The sequence below is a fragment of the Grampus griseus genome (assembly GCF_964374135.1).
Source record: "Grampus griseus genome assembly, chromosome: 15".
Classification (NCBI taxonomy): domain Eukaryota; kingdom Metazoa; phylum Chordata; class Mammalia; order Artiodactyla; family Delphinidae; genus Grampus; species Grampus griseus.
Window position 1 is genome coordinate 34440589 of NC_139009.1, and position 18494 is coordinate 34459082.

General features: G+C 49.8%; 1 protein-coding gene across 1 annotated transcript; it reads right to left on the reverse strand.

Moving 5' to 3' along the window:
* Nucleotides 1-2810: 2810 nt before the first annotated feature.
* LOC309834098 (large ribosomal subunit protein uL22-like) lies at nucleotides 2811-3242 on the reverse strand (the record flags this gene model as incomplete). Its single annotated transcript, XM_082672742.1, has 1 exon — nucleotides 2811-3242. One exon carries the CDS (start codon nucleotides 3240-3242, stop codon nucleotides 2811-2813), a length of 432 nt encoding a protein of 143 aa, XP_082528868.1.
* Between the last annotated feature and the right edge of the window lie 15252 nt (nucleotides 3243-18494).

Consider the following 18494-nt stretch of genomic DNA (forward strand, 5'->3'; position numbering starts at 1 on the left):
CTCAGAGAAAGATGCGTCATAGCCACAGCCACATGCAGGCGGCACACAGCCACCCACATCCTAGTCAGCCTTCCTGCCTGCGAGAGACACTGTTCAGCCACCATGTGACATTGTGAAGTCACTCAGCCTCTCCAAGGTTTGATTTCTCTCTTCTGATAACACCTGCTTTCCATGCCAAATTGCTTGACTGTGAATCGACAGGTAAATCCTGTCTGCTCAGCCTCCAAAAAACTGTTCAGAGTCCGACCACTTCTCTCACCTCCAGGTGACCACCCTGGCCAGGCCACCACCCACTGGCCTCCCTCCCTCCTCTCCTACTTCCTGACGCAGCCTGTGGTCCACCTGAAACTACTGATCCTCCCCTCCGAACCTGCCAGTATGTTTTCATCTCATCCACAGTAAAAGGCAAAGTCCTTACAATGGTCCGTGGGGAACTGCCCTCCCCTCCCTTACCTCCCTTCTTGCTCTCAACTCCAGCTTCCCTGGGCCCTCACTGCTCGACAGACACCCAGACATCCCCTCTCAGAGCCTTTGCTCTGGCCTTTCCCCTCTGCCTGGCATGTCCTCAGGACCCTGCCTTCAGGAGTTACTCAAATGACATCCTCTTAGCGAGGCCTTCCTGGCCACACCAGCTAATGCTGCAGCCCCCAGCTCAGTACTCTCTATCCCCCTCCCCTGCTTTTTCTTCTTCTTAGCATCTTTCCCCACTGAACATGCCACTTATTTGATAATACGTTTTGTCTGTCTCTCATATCAAAGTGTAAAATCCAAGGGGCAGAGACTTCTGTCTGTTTTATTCTCTGCTATGACCCCTACTCCTAGAGCAGTACCTGGATCATAGGACTCAATAAATACTGAGTGAGTGAATGAATGCATGAATGAATGAAATAGCAAATAGGTAAGCATCTATAAAGCAAGATTAAAGAACAGGAAGGACCAACCCTGAGTGAGCCATCGCCATGTTCCAGGAACTATAACCACAATAAATATTCCTTTATTCTCAAACAACCCCGGGAAGTAAATATTAATAGAATTGTTCCCATTTTACAGATAATAAGCCTGAGGATCAGAAAGGTTAACACCTATGGCCTCAAAGATGGTCACCAATAATTCCTCCCATCTCTGTTATCGAATGCTGCCCCTCTCTTCAAGACTTGGAGTCTGTTTCCCTTCCCCCTTGACTCCAGGCTGGTCTTGTGACTTGCTTTGACCAACAGAATGTGGCAAAAGTTCTGCTGTGTCAGTTTTGGTCTAGGCCTTAAGAGAACCGGCCCCTGGACCAGCTACATAATTTGCAGGGTCCAAAGAAGATGAAAATGTGGGTCCCCTTGTTCAAAAAGCAGGACAAAATGTTGTTATTGGTACTAAAATATAAAGCTGGGCTTCCCTGGTGGTGCAGTGGTTGAGAATCTGCCTGCTAATGCAGGGGACACGGGTTCGAGGTTTGGTCTGGGAAGATCCCACATGCCGCGGAGCAACTGGGCCCGTGAGCCACAACTACTGAGCCTGCGCGTCTGGAGCCTGTGCTCCGCAACAAGAGAGTCCGCGACAGTGAGAGGCCCACACACCGCGATGAAGAGTGGCCCCCCACTTGCCTCAACTAGAGAAAGCCCTCGCACAGAAACGAAGACCCAACACAGCCAAAAGTAAAATAAAATAAATGCATTTCCATTAAAAAATAATAATAATAAAATATAAAGCTCTCTTTTCTTCCATAGTTTCCCTCATCATTTTTTGCTGCTTAATGTTGTTCTAAGAAAAGATTTAAATATTAGCATGAATTTTACTGTTCAACTTTATGTTACAGTAAGTCCCCTACATACGAACGAACCTTCAAGTTGCGAACTTTCAAAGATGCGAACGTGCGTTCCATCAATGTCAGGCGTGAGTGAAATTGCAGCTTGCCCTCCGTCTCCTATTGCTCATGATCCTTCAGCTCTACCATCTCCCACCCCCTCTCCCTCCTCCAGTCAGTAACTCTTCTTGCCTGTTCACTCGATGCCAGCCCCTGGATGCCTGCTGTTGTAATGTATTACTATACTTTGCAAGGTACTGTACTGTAAGATTAAAAATGTTTTCTTTTTTATTTTTTGTGCTTGTTTTTTATGTATTATTTGTGTGAAAAGTATTATAAACCTATTACCTTACAGCACGTATAGTGGGTATATTCAAGCCAATTGTGTTAGCTGGGTACCTAGGCTAACTTTGTTGGACTTAACAAATTGTACTTACGAACATGCTCTCGGAATGGAACTCGTTCGTGTGTAGGGAACTTACTGTATTCAATGCCAGTTTTATTTTTTTTTTTTAATATTTATTTATTTGGTTGCATCGGGTGTTAGTTGCGGCATGTGGGATCTTTCATTGCGGCGTACGGGCTCTAGAGTGCGTGGGCTTAGCTGCCTCGCAGCACGTGGGATCTTAGTTCCCCAATCGAACCAGGTCCCCTGCATTGGAAGGCAGATTCTTAACTACTGGACCACCAGGGGAGTCCCTCAATGCCACTTTTAAATGCAAATATGAGAGCATTTAACTCCCATGTGAAATCACCAAAATTATGCAATTCCTATTTCATAGCTCAAATATGCATATGTATTTCACTCTTACCAGAACAGTGGAAACACTGCACAAAATATTGCACAAAACTGACTCAATTTTTATTTCTCTTTTTTTCTGCTTTTACTTTTATTTGCATTTATTTTATGCTGAACTTATTCCCAGGCCGTAAGTTTTGCTTCTTCAATTTCGTCCGGTATATCTTTTTCTTCTTTTCCACCTCCTCTTCTGTTTTAGGAACAATGTGCTCATTTTCAATAACAATCATCTCGATGTGAGCTCACGGGTGAGCTCACGTGGGGTTCATCAAACCAGAAGCTCTGCGAGTTCAGCCGGGGCATCTTGGGGCTTTTGTTCACCGGGATGCGCTCAATGACCCAAGAATCTACATCTAAACCCTTCAACAGAGCAGTGCTCTCTGCATTTTCAAGCACGTGCAGCAAAAATTCAGCACGCTCTTTGGGCCACTGACCCTGCATCCAGCCCCGCTGTTTGGCTGGGGCAGACCTACCAACCCCACCGCTGTAACGACGGAGTGGCACGTACTGATTCTGAAGAGTGACATCCTTCAGATCCCTGATGGTCTGGGCAGTTTCATGGATGTTCTTAAAATGAACAAGAAGATTTGAACCTCTTGATTTACATGATTTTGTGGGGTTTTCTGGGTCAAGTGAATAGTGAACCATTTTCCGAGATGACTTCAGGCCGCCTGTGGGAAGAGCTTCTCTTCTTGATATGCACACATTCTGCCAATGCTCTCTGCCTTCAGCTTGCTGATGAGGAAGGAAGGACTGAGAGGAAAAGGAACTATCTACGTGGGGACAGGGAAGCAAGGAGCAGGGTGGTCACACAAATCACGCTGATGTCTTACACACGTGCCCCATGGTCCCATCGGACTTCACTCACCTAACACGACACAACATGGAGAATACATGAGCTGTCTGTCCCACCAAGCCCTGCCCAAACTTTAGATCCATGAGTAAATAAACAGTTGCTGTTTTTGAGCCACTGAGTTTTGTGGTGGCTTGTTACACAGCAATTGATGACTGATACAATGGTTGAAATCACACAGTTAACATGAGACCAGGCTGTGGTTGAACTCACGTTGCCCTGCTTCTCAAGTCAACATTCCTCTCAGCCCCACCCCGCCTTCCTTACAAATGTTTCATAGTGTTACTCCTATTCTCTTTGGAGAATTGAGGGTTGAGCTAGAGGGGGCGTAGGTTACTTAGGTGCAACAAACCAAAATTATTATAGAGCTTGGAAGAAGCCACATCTGGACTCGATGTGGGGAACAAGGGGTTGGTGGGTGGGTCAGGGCTGAGAACAGGCCGGGCCTCTGTCCAGGGTGAGCCTGGGCCCAGCGGGGTGCTTAGACATCTGTTTTCCATCCTGCCTCAGTAAATAAAGCTGCTTTCCTCTGCTGACCCTACAGGAAATGGGAGTCAGAAGTCCGGCTGGCCAGGAGTGGACCTCTCCTCTGATAGGAGGCCTCCTACATGCCTGGACAAGATGCAGAGTGCAGGGCCTCAGGCTGCCACACTCTCTCCCCTCTGAACGAGCAGAGAAAGGACTTCTCCGGGCCTCGCCTGGTCAAGGAAACAGGTTTTCCTCATTTAGCCCATGCTGTTGTCATAGCTGTCAGCTATTAGCATATCAAATTAGTATGTTGGGTGTTTATTCTTTTAATCCCATGGCTCATACATCAGTAGAGATGTTTTCAGTGGCCAGAAACAGAGAACTTCTATTCAGTTAGCTTAGACAGTTAAGGAAAGTGTGTTATCTCATAGAACAAGAAGTCCGGGGCTTCCCTGGTGGTACAGTGGTTGAGAGTCTGCCTGCCAATGCAGGGGACGCCGGTTCGTGCCCTGGTCCGGGAAGATCCCACATACCGCGGAGCGGCTGGGCCCGTGAGCCATGGACGCTAAGCCTGCGCGTCCAGAGCCTGTGCTCCGCAACGGGAGAGGCCACAACAGTGAGAGGCCCGCGTACCACAAAAAAAAAAGAAGTCCGGAGGAGTGGTAACTTCAGGAGAGGTTAATCCTGCAGCTCAACACCATCATCAATGACCCAGATTATTTCCTCTTTTCCTTCCCCTCTGCCATTCTCAGCGTGTTGCCTTGTCCTTGGCTAGCTCACCTGACAGTCACAAGATGATTGCTCCCACCCAGACATCACATTGTCACACAATGTCCACAGCATCAAAAAAACAAAAACAAAACCCCAGGAAACATCTCATTCTTGTGTCCCATTTTAAGATCAAGGAAAAGTTTTTTCAGAAGCCCCCAGAAGACTGCTCTTCACCGTGCATTGGCCAGAGTTGAGTCACATCCCATGCCTGAATCTATCACAAGCAAGGGGCATAATGCCACTATTAATGCCACAGTACTAACTCTGAGCCCGGAAGGAGAAGCACGAACACCGAAAACCAACATAGGCTCAGCGGGTGGGGAGGGGAGGGGAGTGGGAGAGAGAAGGCCCATTGGGTAGGCAACCAACTGTGTGTGCTGGAGCTCATTCAATGGGACCCAGCTTTTATACAAGTAGGGGAAGAGGAGGAAAGAACTGGTATTCACAAAGTGAGCTGGGTCCCTAGATTCTGTTACTCAATTATATTGCCTCATAAAGTACTTAAGCGAGTATACTGCATTTTACTTAAAGTACTCACTGGAAGTATATAAAAACTCAGGGACTGAGGCAGAGACTTTGTTCCCTCATCTGAGCATCTGTTTAGGGTTTGGTTTTTTTTTTTCCTTTTTCCCCTGTTTAGGTTCTTAAGAGCATCAGTGTAGGGAATTCCCTGGTGGTCCAGTGGTTAGGACTCCATGCTTCCACTGCAGGGGGCCCGGGTTCGATCCCTGGTCCAGGAACTAAGATCCCACAAGCCGTGTGGTGTGGCCAAATTTAAAAAATAAAAAATAAAAAAAGGCATCAGTGTAAGAGTTAGACCCAGACTTCAATTTTGACTCAGTCCCTTTCTGCTTTTCTGATCTTGTACAAGCTGTTTCATCTCTCTGTATCACCTTTTATGTGTAAGATGAGGAAAAAATACCCATCCCCAAACTGCTTTATTGACCAATATACTGCCTGGTGCATAGAAAAGGGTCAAAAACTATTTGGGGCAGAAGGAGCCATGTGACCCAGATTGGCTGTCTCCTCCTACAAAGCCCACCCCCCCACTCTTCCTTGAGCTCATCTCCCTCCTCCCAGCCTCATCCTCAGGCTCCAGGATCTCTCCTCTCATATCCCTCCTACCCCTCACCCACAGCACTTCCTGTCCGGGCTACCCCACAAAGCACCTAGACAAGATGTCCCATCCACATTCCAGATGAGGAAACTAGATTTCTCTGTGGCTGCCCACCCCATGGAATCACTACTCACCAAGTCCTGACATGTCCATGCTTCAGGCCCCAGCCCCTCTCCATTCCCGTAATACTCACTTCTCTGTATTTATCGGTCAGGGTTCTTGGTTGCAAGCAACAGAACACTGACAGGCTCCTCGGGCTGGCTCAGGAACCAAGGAGCACCAGATCACAGCCAGAACCCCAGCCCAAATCACATCTCAGGATGAGACCAGGGAAGACAGCAGTGCAACTGGCCCTGAGGCTCCACTGCCTCTGGAAACTCTTCCTGCTGCTGTCGCCAATTCTGTCAGATACATCCCATCTCTACTCCTTTGTATCACCTGCTTAAGAGTCAGAGTTCCTAGGTGGTTGCATCTGATTCGCTGAGCCAGGTCACATGCCTGCACTGCAACTGCAAAGGAGGCTGGGAAAGTGAGGTCTGGTTTCTAGGAGAGCAGGAGGAGGGCTCTGCCTCCCTGGAAGACTCACAAGGTAGGGGATGCTCCAAACAGATGCTGGAGAGCCATGGAAAGGATAAAGGTGCACTCTGCTGGGTGAGATACCATTTGCCTGTCCCGTCCTCCACTCCCAGTACTAGGAAAATGCTCTCAAATAGGCTTCAGGAAAGTCTATGGTGGTCTGACTCACCTGGAATCAGAGAGCACTGGCACTGGGGAACCATACCCTGGGAATCCCTTCAAAAGAAGTTTGAAGACTAACATAGGTTCACCCACTTTTTGTTTTGCCAAGAATTTCAAAAGCAAATAAATAAACCACGTTCTACTCTCACCATCATTTTAGAAAAGCGGGGACATCTTAAACACCAAAAAGACAAACACACAAACAAAAAGCAGGAGAGGGGAGAGGGCAATTTGAGAATACAGTAAGCACAATCCTTAAAATTAAATATATGTTAGCTTTAAGGAAACCTCAGTATATCATCCGGATTTTTCTGCTTTCACAGGAAGTCTATGTAAAGGTCATGACACAACTGACTTTGAACATAGACTGTAGACTATGTAATGGTACTGTATCAATGATGTTTCCTGATTTTGTTAACTGCAGGGGTTTTGTAAGTCTTACATGGTAAGAGAACGTTCTTGTTCTTAGGAAATATACCCTGAAGCATTTAGAGGTAAAAGGGCACCTGTCTCAACTTATGCTCAAACAGTTTGGGAAGAAATTATACACGTATACACAGTCACACACATACACGTGTATACAGAGAAAGAGAAATAAAGCAAAAGGGACAATATGTATATAATTGATAAATCTGAGTAAAAACTATACCAGAGTTTTCATACTATTCTTGCCACTTTTTCTGTAAATTTGAAATTATATCAGAATTAAAAGTTATGCCCCACCCCACCCCCAAAATGTTAGCAGTGAGTTAGCAATGATTCTCAATAAGCGTTGGATTTCACTTGGTACATGACTTTTTTGGTACTGTCCGAACTTTCATGAACATATGTGATGTTTGTAATCAGAAAGAGTAAAACAAAAATTATAGAAGTTAGGACTTCCCTGGTGGCACAGTGGTTAAGAATCCGCCTGCCAATGCAGGGGACACAGGTTCGATCCCTGCTCCGGGAAGATCCCACATGTCGCAGAGCAACTAAGCCCGTGCACCACAACTACTGAGCCTGCGCTCTAGAGCCCTCGAGCCACAACTACCAAGCCCACGTGCCACAACTACTGAAGCCCACATGCCTAGAGCCCATGCTCCACAACAAGAGAAGCCACCGCAATGAGAAGCCCGTGCACTGCAACAAAGAGTAGCCCCCGCTCGCCGCAACTAGAGAAAGCCCGTGTGCAGCAATGAAGACCCAATGCAGCCCAAAATAAATAAATAATAAATAAATAAATTTATTAAAAATAAATTATAGAAGTTAAAGAGAAAAAGAAAAGGCTCAGTCTAGCATTTGCCACTCACTGATCTGGCCTAAGTAGCCTAAGTATCTAAATTTACAGAGACGTAATAAATTCTACAGAGACCTGAACTGAGGCCCAGGCAGAGCTATGGCTGGCTCAGTAGCATACCACAGCGGTTATAATCAGAGTCAGGTTACTATCAGACCAGATCTCCTTTTCCCCACACAGGTTCCTTCCATTCCAGGATGCTGTCCCCTGAACTCAGCTGAGGGTCCGAGGGCATGAGGGGCCAGTCAGAACTGGGCAGGATGGGGGGATTTGTCCCCTCCGAGAATGCCACATCCTGTAAGGATGCATTCCTTCAACCTTTTATCCCTGTAAGGTCCCATCAAGAATTGTTCCCCTAGTATACATAAAATAGATAAACAACAGGGATTTACTATATAGTACAGGGAACTACATTCTATATCTTATAATAACATATAATGGAAAATAATCTGAAAAAAGTATATATATATATATATATATATAACTGAATCACTTTGCTGTACACCTGAAACTAACACAATACTGTAAATCAACTATACTTCAATAATCTTAAAAAAAGAAAAAGAATTGCTCCCTACACATTTATTCATTTCTTAGATGGGGAAACTGAGACCCAAAGAAGTTCTGGGGCTTGCCCAAAATCATACTGCAAGTATGTAGTCCAGGAACAGAGTAATTGGTCAGATTTGGCTAAGTCACCTCAAATCCAAGTTAGAGAGGATCAAAGGAAGAGGCCTTAGGAATTAGAAAGGAACAGGGAGGGGCAGGCCTGCAGTGTCTGGATTGGGAGAGTCCCTTCCCTGACCCCTCTCACTCTCAATGTGGCTTTGGTTGCCCTAAGCTTGAAAGAAGAAACTGCTTCACAGGTGCCCCATGTCCCACAACTTCAGGAGGCGTCACTTACATGCCAGTCTATGAAAATGGCACCTCCTGGAGTTGTGCAGTGGACTCACTGCACAGCTGTACACAGCAGCGCTGAGAAAGTCATTTGTTGTTGCTGTTCGGCGGTGGGGAGGTGTTTAGAGAGGGGACAGGAGTGACTAACACTGTAGCCCGGATTAACCAGTGACTGATTCCATCCATTCAGTCAACCACTATTTATTGCCACAGATTATATGCCAGGCATCCTGCTAGGAGCTGGGACTTTCCAGGCTTGAAATAGAATGTACACTCTAGGGACAAGGATGGAGAAGCAGTCTCCCCACAAGACCCCACCAACCTTCCCCCACCACTCCTTCCCCGCTGCCCAGCCTTCTGCATCCTTCAGGCCCTCCTGGAAGAAGCCTCCAGAATCCTCCTCTCCCCTCCTCCCACAGTCAAATGGGCTGTTGAGCTTTCTGCATTTTCTGTGGGTCTCCTCCATGGGGTGGTGGGAGCCCCTTGCAGCAATTCCTTCCTCCATGTGGTACTTAGGACTCATTCATTCATTCGTTTTACTTCTTTTATTCCACAGGCATTTGCTGTTTGTTAACTAGATTTTTTTTTTTTCATGAAAAAAGAGATGTGTACTGATGGTTTAAAACAGTAGCAAAAGCAAGAAGTGATTCTCCTCTACCCCCCAGTCTCCCTCTCAGAGACAACCATTCTTCCCAGTTTCTAAGTCTCCTTCCAATTCTTTCCAGGCAGTTCCTAGTGTATAAATATAAATACATGTGTGTGCATGTGTATTGTTTTCCCTTTTCACAAAAGCAATAATGCATTACACATTGTGCTGCACCTCGATTTTTTTTTTTTCTTCACTTAACACTGTAGTGAGGTATTTGGTCCATATCAACACACTCTCTCACAACCGTGTACTATTCCAGTGTGGGGATGTCCCACCATTTAGGTCAGTCCTAACTGGTCGACATCTAGTCTGTTCCCAGTTGTCCATGGCCATGAAAGTCTTTCTCCATGGATCTTTGTACATTTATAGAAGCCTAGATTCCTTGAAGAGTAATTTCTGGGGCAAAGGGGTTATGTACTTTGCATTTGGATAGATATCCAAAAGTCCTCTAAAAAGTTATACCAGATGATACCAAAAGACACTTTTTGGGTTTTGCCAGTCTGAAAAATATTACCTCATTTTAATTTACACTTTTACTTATGAAGGATGTCAGCTTTTTGTTTTTTCTCCTGTTTCCAAATTGTTGAATTTCTCTTTCCCTTACCTCTCTTCAACAGTGTTTAAGAAGCCACTGTACACCAGGCTGTTCATTTTTACAGCCACATAGGCAGAGTGTCTGGGACCTGGGGAATTTTCAAGGTCCTACAGAAAGGGTTTGAGACCTGGTGGGGTGGGGAATGTATTGGCTTGAAAATATTTTTTAAAGACCAGAAAATTGAACCTAAAATGATGTAATTTAATGTTGACCAAATGTAATCTTACAGCAAGTTCATTAACTGGAAAACTGGAACTCATGAACACTTCATTACATTTGAAAGGAATTTGTTGGTTTAGATGTTCTCATTTCAAAGAATTCCCAAGTATGCAGAGTGCTTTTCAAGAAATGAGAGTCCATTTTAATTTAAACACATTAACTGTAGTTGAATAATTTCACAATCATAATTAATTGAAAACCCTTTTTAAAAATTTACCATAGGGCTTCCCTGGTGGCGCAGTGGTTGAGAGTCCGCCTGCCGATGCAGGGGACACGGGTTCGTGCCCCGGTCCGGGAGGATCCCACATGCCACGGAGCGGCTGGGCCCATGAGCCATGGCCGCTGAGCCTGTGCGTCCGGAGCCTGTGCTCCACAACGGGAGGGGCCACAACAGTGAGAGGCCCGCGTACCGCAAAAAAAAAAGAAAAAAAAATTACCATAAAATGACATTCAGTGTGGAATCAGAGTGCATTTTAATATGTTTCATGTGATTTGGGTGGGGCCTCCAAAAGTAAGCGTGTCAAGGGCCAATGGCGGTTTCATTTCAAAAGCCTGTAAACCTCTGAACCAGACAGACAAGGTCTCAGTCTCATGGAGTTTCTGATCCAAGAACAAGCTGACCTTCTCAGCAAAAGTAGGAGGCAGTGAAGTAGATCACATCTGAGTCCTGGTCTTGCAAAGGACCCCTGGCTTCTCTCCCAACCCCCTGACTGTCACAGAGAAAAAAAACTGTCTCCTGTGTCACACCCACCCCAGCCTAGTGACTCAGCACTGGACATCAAGATTTTGGAAAGCTCAGTGGGGTAATGGAGCCATGTGGGGAAGGATGGGGTGGAGGTGATGCTATCTGTGGTCTCAGGACCAGCCTGGGGTGGGGGTGGGGAGTGGGGGGACAGAGATAGGGAGGAAAAGCGACAAATTGTCCCCAAATGACATCTTGAGGCATCAGAACAAAATGTGTTTTTCTCTTCCCTACTCTGTCCCTCTTTTAAAGGGAGATAGAGCTCAGTCCTTGAAAGGGACCATCTGGGGGTCTAAGTCACAAGTGTGAAGGTTTTAAGACTGGGATGTGAGCAATTCAGCACCTCCCCCTCCTCCCTGTCTGCCTCCCCCCTCTGAAACCTGGAGGGAAAAGGGCAGAGAGGACCTGCTCCAAGTGGCCCTGGAAACTTGTGTGTGTGTCTTGCGTGCATGAGTGCATCGTGTGCCGGTTCCCCTAATACTGTCTCTATCCCTAGGCGCTGGGATGGGATTTGGCACTGTTACACTCCATAAAGGCCTGTCTATCAAATCCAATTGAATTGAATGACACAGCGGAGTCAGATGAGTGCTTTTGAATCCCACTCTTGCTGTCTGCCAGCTGTGTGACCCTCTGCCAGAGGTGCTGCCCACCCCTGAGCTCATTTTCCTCATTTGCACAAAGGGCACCAGAAAACTTAGTTTGTAGGGACATCATGCAGATGAAATGAAATGAAATCAGCGAGGCATTGAGCTCCGGTGGGGCTTTTTTTATGCTTACCCTTTAGCTGCACTGGAGGGAAAGCAAGCGTTTGCCTGGTTGAGAGTGTGTTGTCAGGGAAGAAGACATGGTAGTAGAGCAGGAAAGGAGAGGACTTTGACCTTGCCCCATAAATGCCTGTAGGGAGCCATGGAAAGTTCTGCAGCAAGGGAGGGGCCAGAACCTGGGAGGTGGCTGGGATCCACAGCCCTGACCTGGACCCCAAATGCATCTGTCACTCTCTCTTCCTTCTGTGCACTCCCTCCCACAGCCCAGGGAGGGGCTCCTGGGCCACAGCTCAGCTCCCTGCCGAGACCATGTCTGGGAGAAAAACAACAAGAGTGAGACCAATCCTCCCTGGTGGCACAGTGGTTAAGAATCCGCCTGCCAATGCAGGGGACACGGGTTCGAGCCCTGGTCCGGGAAGATCCCACGTGCCGCAGAGCAACTAAGCCCGTGCTCCACAGCTACTGAGCCTGCACTCCAGAGCCCGTGAACCACAACTACTGAAGCCCGTGTGCCTAGAGCCCATGCTCCGCAACAAGAGAAGCCACCGCACCACAACGAAGCGTAGCCCTCACTCACCACAGCTAGAGAAAGCCCACGCACAGCAAAGAAGACCCAGCACAGCCAAAAATAAATAAATTAAAAAAAAAAAAAAAAGAGTGAGCCCAAGGACAAAGCATAACTAAGGAGGTGCCTGAGCCAGGCTTGAACCCTGACTCTGAGCCTCCTCACCAAGTGATTTGGGTCCCTCCAAGCCTCAGCCTTCTCCCTGCAAAGTGGGATGACAGCAGTGACCTCACGGGGTCCTTGGGATGGTTAAATGAGATACTATGTGTAAATCACTCGGCCCTATGACTGTCGTACAGCTGGAGTTCAGTGCACGGTGTCATTAACTCAGAAAGATGACAAGGGACAGGGAAGGGGAGAGACGGGACACAAAAGGGGAGAGAATGAGGAGGGATCAGACGCAGGGAAGGGTGTGCTTCTGTCTCTCTGGACGATCCACGTGCAGCCAGGAAGGAAACCCCTTGGAAGGAGTGGGTGACGGAGGGGCGAGGCTATTTGGTAAGAGAGGAGGTCATCCCTCCTCTCCTCCCACTTCCAGCCCAGCCTGGTCCACCTCTCAGGGTGACGAGGCTGGGCATGGTGGACCAGCAGCATCCTGGAGGATTCCAGAGCTGGGCCTCCTGCAAAGGGGGGTGAGGCAAGGCGTTCGCAGGTGATAAGAGGTAGAGCTGCAAGTGTGGGGCATGGGAGCTGGGATTCCCCATCGATCATCCATCCCCAGGTACGGCCCACCTGGCTTAACAGAGGCCAGAGGCTGCTCCATTTGAAGTGTGGGTCTGCGTGGCAGAGAGCCAGTGGCGCTGGCTGAGACAGGTTCACTCCTACCCGCAGGCCAGTTGGGCCCTCCCCAGTGGCTGGGCACCTGAGCAGGTGCGGGGGGGATCTACAGGCTGTCACTTCTAAAAATAGAGCCCCGCAGCCTGGGAGTCAGCCAGGTGTGTCTGCCACACAGCCTCCAAAACTGGCTGATATGCACGTGCCTGCCAGTTCTGGGTCTGCACAGACATAACATCAACTGCTGTGCACAGACCCCAGGAACCCACGGATACCCCCAAAGACACACACTCAAGTCTGCACAAACATATCCTTGCTTAGACCTGATCCTGTTTATACGCTAGGCCCCTCGTCCACACACACCCTCACCACACTCATACTCCCCAACACACGCTGACACAGACCCAGCAGCTCCAGGGCCTCCCCTGCTAGAACACCAGCCTCCCGAGGGCAGCATCCCTGTTGGACCGGTCCACTGTTGTCTCTTCAATGCCTGTTACAGTGCCCGGCACACACCAGGTGCTCAGGAAACATTCGCACTATAAGTGAACGCATGCACACATACACTCACATACACACACACTCCGTAACTAATTACCCCCATCCCACCCTGGGTTCTGGTTCTACTAGGCCCTGGAGAGGGCAACACCAGGAGGCTTGTCCTTCACTGGCCTGGCCAATCCCCACAGAGTCTAAGCCAGGATGAGGGCTTGGGTGGGGCTTGGGGAGGGCATCCGAGGGAAGCAGCGGCTTCGAGCCCCTGTTTGGCAATATGTGAGAATCCCTGTTTCCTACAGGAAAAACCTCCCTGGGGAAGCCACAGCACTATGCCGGAGTTCTGGGTTGGGGAGGTCTGGCTGGGCCACATCCCAGGAAATCCCCTGGGGGAGGGGGAACGTGTGACCAGCTCCATGGCCCTCCCCAGTCCCCTCATCTGAGGGAGCTCCCTGTTTTAGGTGACACCACCCCACCTAGGAGCCCTCGACTCTGCTCCCACAGGGCTTGGGCCGTGCTTCCCTCAGGCTGCACACAGCTGCGACAGCGTAAGGCCTGGGGACACGGAAGCAGAGCAGGGTGGTCAGGGAGTACTCCCTGGAGGAGAGGAGCCTTGTACAGTGAGAGACAGGAGGGCCTTCTGGGAAGATGGCTGGAAGGGGCATTTGAGCATCTTTGACTCCAGTAGTGACGAGGGAGTGCCACGTCCGTGCTGAGACCTCTTGATACCCGTAGGGCAAAGTGGAGGCCGATTGGGCAGACTGAGCATCAGGGATGAGGAGGGTGTGCTGTCGCCCCAGTAGCTACTGAGGGTTAAGGGGAGGCTTGTATTTACAGCCTGCATCAGAGGACTAGAGAAAAAGGTGCCTGAGCAGGGGCAAGCTGGTGGAGGGGAAGACCAAGGACAGACAGGGGGCCAATGGATGGACAGACGAATAGACTAGAAGATAGACTGGAAGACACAGGACGATGGACGGACAAATGGAAGGACAGAAATAGGCGGATGGCCACTGGACATCTGCTTAACCAGTCTCTGGAGCCCCACAGGGCTGAAGAGCCAGCAACTCCCACCCCAGACCCCCTCCCAAGCCCCATTCCCTGTCTCCTCCCCAGCCCAGGCTCCCAGGGAGGCCAACACCTGCTTGGCCTGATGCCCAGAGATGCATTTCCAGCCAAGTACAAGCCCAGATGTGGATTCACCTCCAGGTGTTCTCACCCGAGCAGGTGTGCATAGGATGGGGTAGGGGTAGGGGCTATATCTGTGGGCTAATACCTCTAAAAATAGCTCCCGAGAGGCTGGGGAGTACCCCAATCATGGCATACGCATACACACACACACACACACACACACACACACACACACGCAGAGCCACTGGCTGAATCAGCTCCAAAGACGCTGGCTGACACATGCACAGGTGGGGACCCATTCACTGACACCGGAACACCAGGCCCCCAAATGCCACAGCCACAAAACTGCACAGCAACAGAATGAGCCAATCGTGTGGTCTACAATGTATGGGGCCACCTGGACCCTCAGATACACCCCAACACTACACTGTCATTAACCTGCAAAAGTTCATTGAACAGCTTCTAGACCCAAACTTGTGGGATGTCCAGAGCACCTCCTCACCCTCCGGGTATTTGAAGTCTTGCCTTCAGTGGCTCCTTCCAGAAGAAGCTGGACCCAGAGGGTCCTTTTTTATTTAGTTATTTATTTTTGGCTGTGTTGGGTATTTGTTGCTGCGCGCGGGCTTTCTCTACTTGTGGCGAGCGGGGACTAGTCTTTGTTGCGGTGCGCGGGCTTCTTATGGCGGTGGCCTCTCTTGTTGCAGAGCACAGGCTCTAGGAGCGCGGGCTTCAGTAGTTGTGGCACTCAGCCTCAGTAGTCGTGATGCACGGGCTTAGTGGCTCCGAGGCACGTGGGATCTTCCCAGACCAGGGCTCTAACCCGTGTCCCCTGCACTGGCAGGCGGATTCTTAACCACTGCGCACAGGGCCCTTCTTGATTCACCCTCCAACCCTGCCTCCTGCCTCACCTCCTCACATTTGCCCTCCCTGCAGCAACATCTCACACCTTGGGTGGGTTCTCTCCTTCCCCTATGCTTTGATCCACATTATTTCTGCAACCAGGAACCCCTTTCCCATCTCACTCCTGGACCCCACATACTTGTCCTATCATTCAAGACATAGATCTCTGTATACCTAAAGCTTAATAGTGTGACACACAATAGGGCCTCAATAAGTGTTTGTTGATTGACTGACAAACTGACCAGCTAGATGAAATCATTAGAAATATAAGTCAGCTAAGAATTAGTGCCGAATAGGCTGGTGTGGTCTAGCTGCTACGCAATTCTAGTCAGGGTAGGCGAGCATCCATAGGCTGGGGACTCTGAACCTCTAGAAGCACACTTGTCACTACAGTCCCCATGGAGTGAGCCCTACATCCTTGACCTTCCACTTGCCATAGAAAAGATGCACAACTGACCGGTCAGCCAGGAGCTCTACAACAAGAGCAGAGGAGGTTAGCAGGCCACAGAAGGAGACTTCAAGCTAAGGCGAGTGTCTCCCAATCCCCTGTTCCCTCCACCTGCTGACACCTTGGGAAGCCCAGGCACTTTTCTAAGGCCTTATTCAGGGCTGGAGAACGCCAAGGCAGGCCCTCTGCCAACTCAGCAGGTCGAGGGACTTTGGATGTGCTGATGCTGGCAGCACTTCCGTGCCCCATTTGGGCTCAGTTGGTCAGAGCTCAGGCTGGCCTGGGCCTGGGCCTGGTGTTGATTGATTGATTGACGTGGAGTTTCACTCCTTCAGCAAGGACAAATCACACCTTCAATAGTGTTCACTCTGAGTCAGGCCCATTTCGAAGCACTTTATTTATCATCCTTGCAGTGACTCTATAAGGTAGATACTATTCTGATACTCACTTTACAGTTGTGGAACCTGAGACAGAGATGCATGACCCAACTTAGCTGAAGTCATAGCAGCTGGGAGTGTGTAGAGGAGTTCAGATGCAAACCCAGACTGTCTGGCTCCAGAGCCCAAACTTTTAACCACTATACTATACTGTGTCTCTTTTTTAAAATTATTATTATTTATTTATATTATTTATTTTTATTTTTGGCTGCATTGGGTCTTTGTTGCTGCACACAGGCTTCCTCTAGTTGCGGTGAGCGGGGGCTACTCTTCCTTGCGGTGTGCGGGCTTCTCAGTGTTGTGGCTTCTCTTGTTGCGGAGCGCGGGCTCTAGGCGCACGGGCTTCAGTAGTTGTGGCTCGTAGGCTCTAGAGCGCAGGCTCAGTAGTTGTGGCGCACAGACTGAGTTGCTTCGTGGCATGTGGGATCTTCCCGGAGCAGGGCTCAAACCTGTGCCCCCTGCATTGGCGATTCTTAACCACTGCGCCACCAGGGAAGCCCACTATAAACTTTTTTTTTTTTAAGTCAACTTGAGATTACTTGGTCCAGGCTGCCTTCGGCACTAGGGCCATGGACACATGACATTCCAGGTCATTCCTAGCCCTGTGTCTCACACACGCAAACACACACACACACGCACACAGAGTGCCTCATTCTGGTGCTGCCAGGCACATCTGTGACCTCCTGGTTCCTCCACAGCCAGGCATCAGGCCCCGTTTGGGTTCAAGTCTACTCTGGAACGTAACACCCTATGACTCTCCCCTCCACTGCCACCCTGGTTCTGCCCCAGGCCAGCATTCCTGCAAAGCTCAAAGGCAGCTTCTTTCAGGGGAGATTTTTCCACGGGGCCTCTTGCAGCCAGAATTGGGATAAGCTGAGAAGTCCCATGGAAGCTGCATGTTGGGGCCAGAAAGCTTGGCGTGGCCCTGGGGCCTCAGGGCTGTGCCCTTCTCCGTGGCAGAGGCCTCGGCAGATGTGAGACCCGCAGAGCGCTCCTCCCCATCCTGGCGTGTCTACTGGGGCTGCCTCTGGCCTCTCAGCGGAGTTCAGGCCTCCAGCACCTTTTTTTTCACCAGCTTTGCTCAGTCCCACCCCATGACCAGCGAGTGTGTTCCTGTGTGCCCAGCCGTGTGCCCAGCCGTGTGCCGGGGGCTGTGAACCTGCCTCTGATAGCTCGTTGTGTCGCATGGATGGACGTGCAGCCCTCCCATGAGCTGTCAGCGACATGGGCCTGCAGCAAATCCCCAAAGACCTTCCTGGCCCTGTGCTCAGGCACCAGCCTTGGATTCACCTCCAGGACCTCCTCCAGCTGCTCAGGAGAGCACATCCGATCCTGACTCATTGACCCCTGACCCCTGGCCCCCCGCCCTGGCTGTCGTTTCAGTGGCAGGAAAGTCCCGGCGACACTGGCCCCCACCCGAAGCTCAGTGTGCTGCCTGCTACTCAGCGGATGACTAACCAGCTCCTCCTCGGCCTGGCACTTCCAGCCCCTCCTCCTGGCTCACTCAGCCTGACTCAGAGGCCCGTCAGCTCCCGCTGGGCCCAAGGCCCAGCAGATTTAGGTGGGAAGGCGCTGTCCCTGTGGCAGGGCCTGAGGAGGTGGGCCAGGCCCTCACTCCTCCCTGGCCTGACCTTTAGCAAGACCTTCTGAGCATTCTTTGATCTAGAAATGCCACACATGTGTACACACACACCCATTCACACCCAGCCACGCTCTGACCAGAGATGAAACAGGGCAGGTGCTGGGCTGAACCAGAACAACCTGTGTGGGGTGCGGCCTCCTGGCCTCTCCTACGGAGGCCCCGGCACCTCCTGGTACTGGAGAGCCGGGGGCCTGGGAAAGGGGCCTGTGCTGCTGGTTCCCTCCCTAGAATAGATGCAAATCCTGGCTGCCTAGGGGGCCTGCTCCCTTGCACATGCCCCAACCCTACAGTCTTCTCTCTCTTTCCTCTCTCTCTCTCTCACTCACACACACACACACACACACACACACACCCCTAGTTTCCTCTGCAACTCCTCAAGGTCTCCTCCGCACTACTATAGACTCTTGGAAAGCGTATCC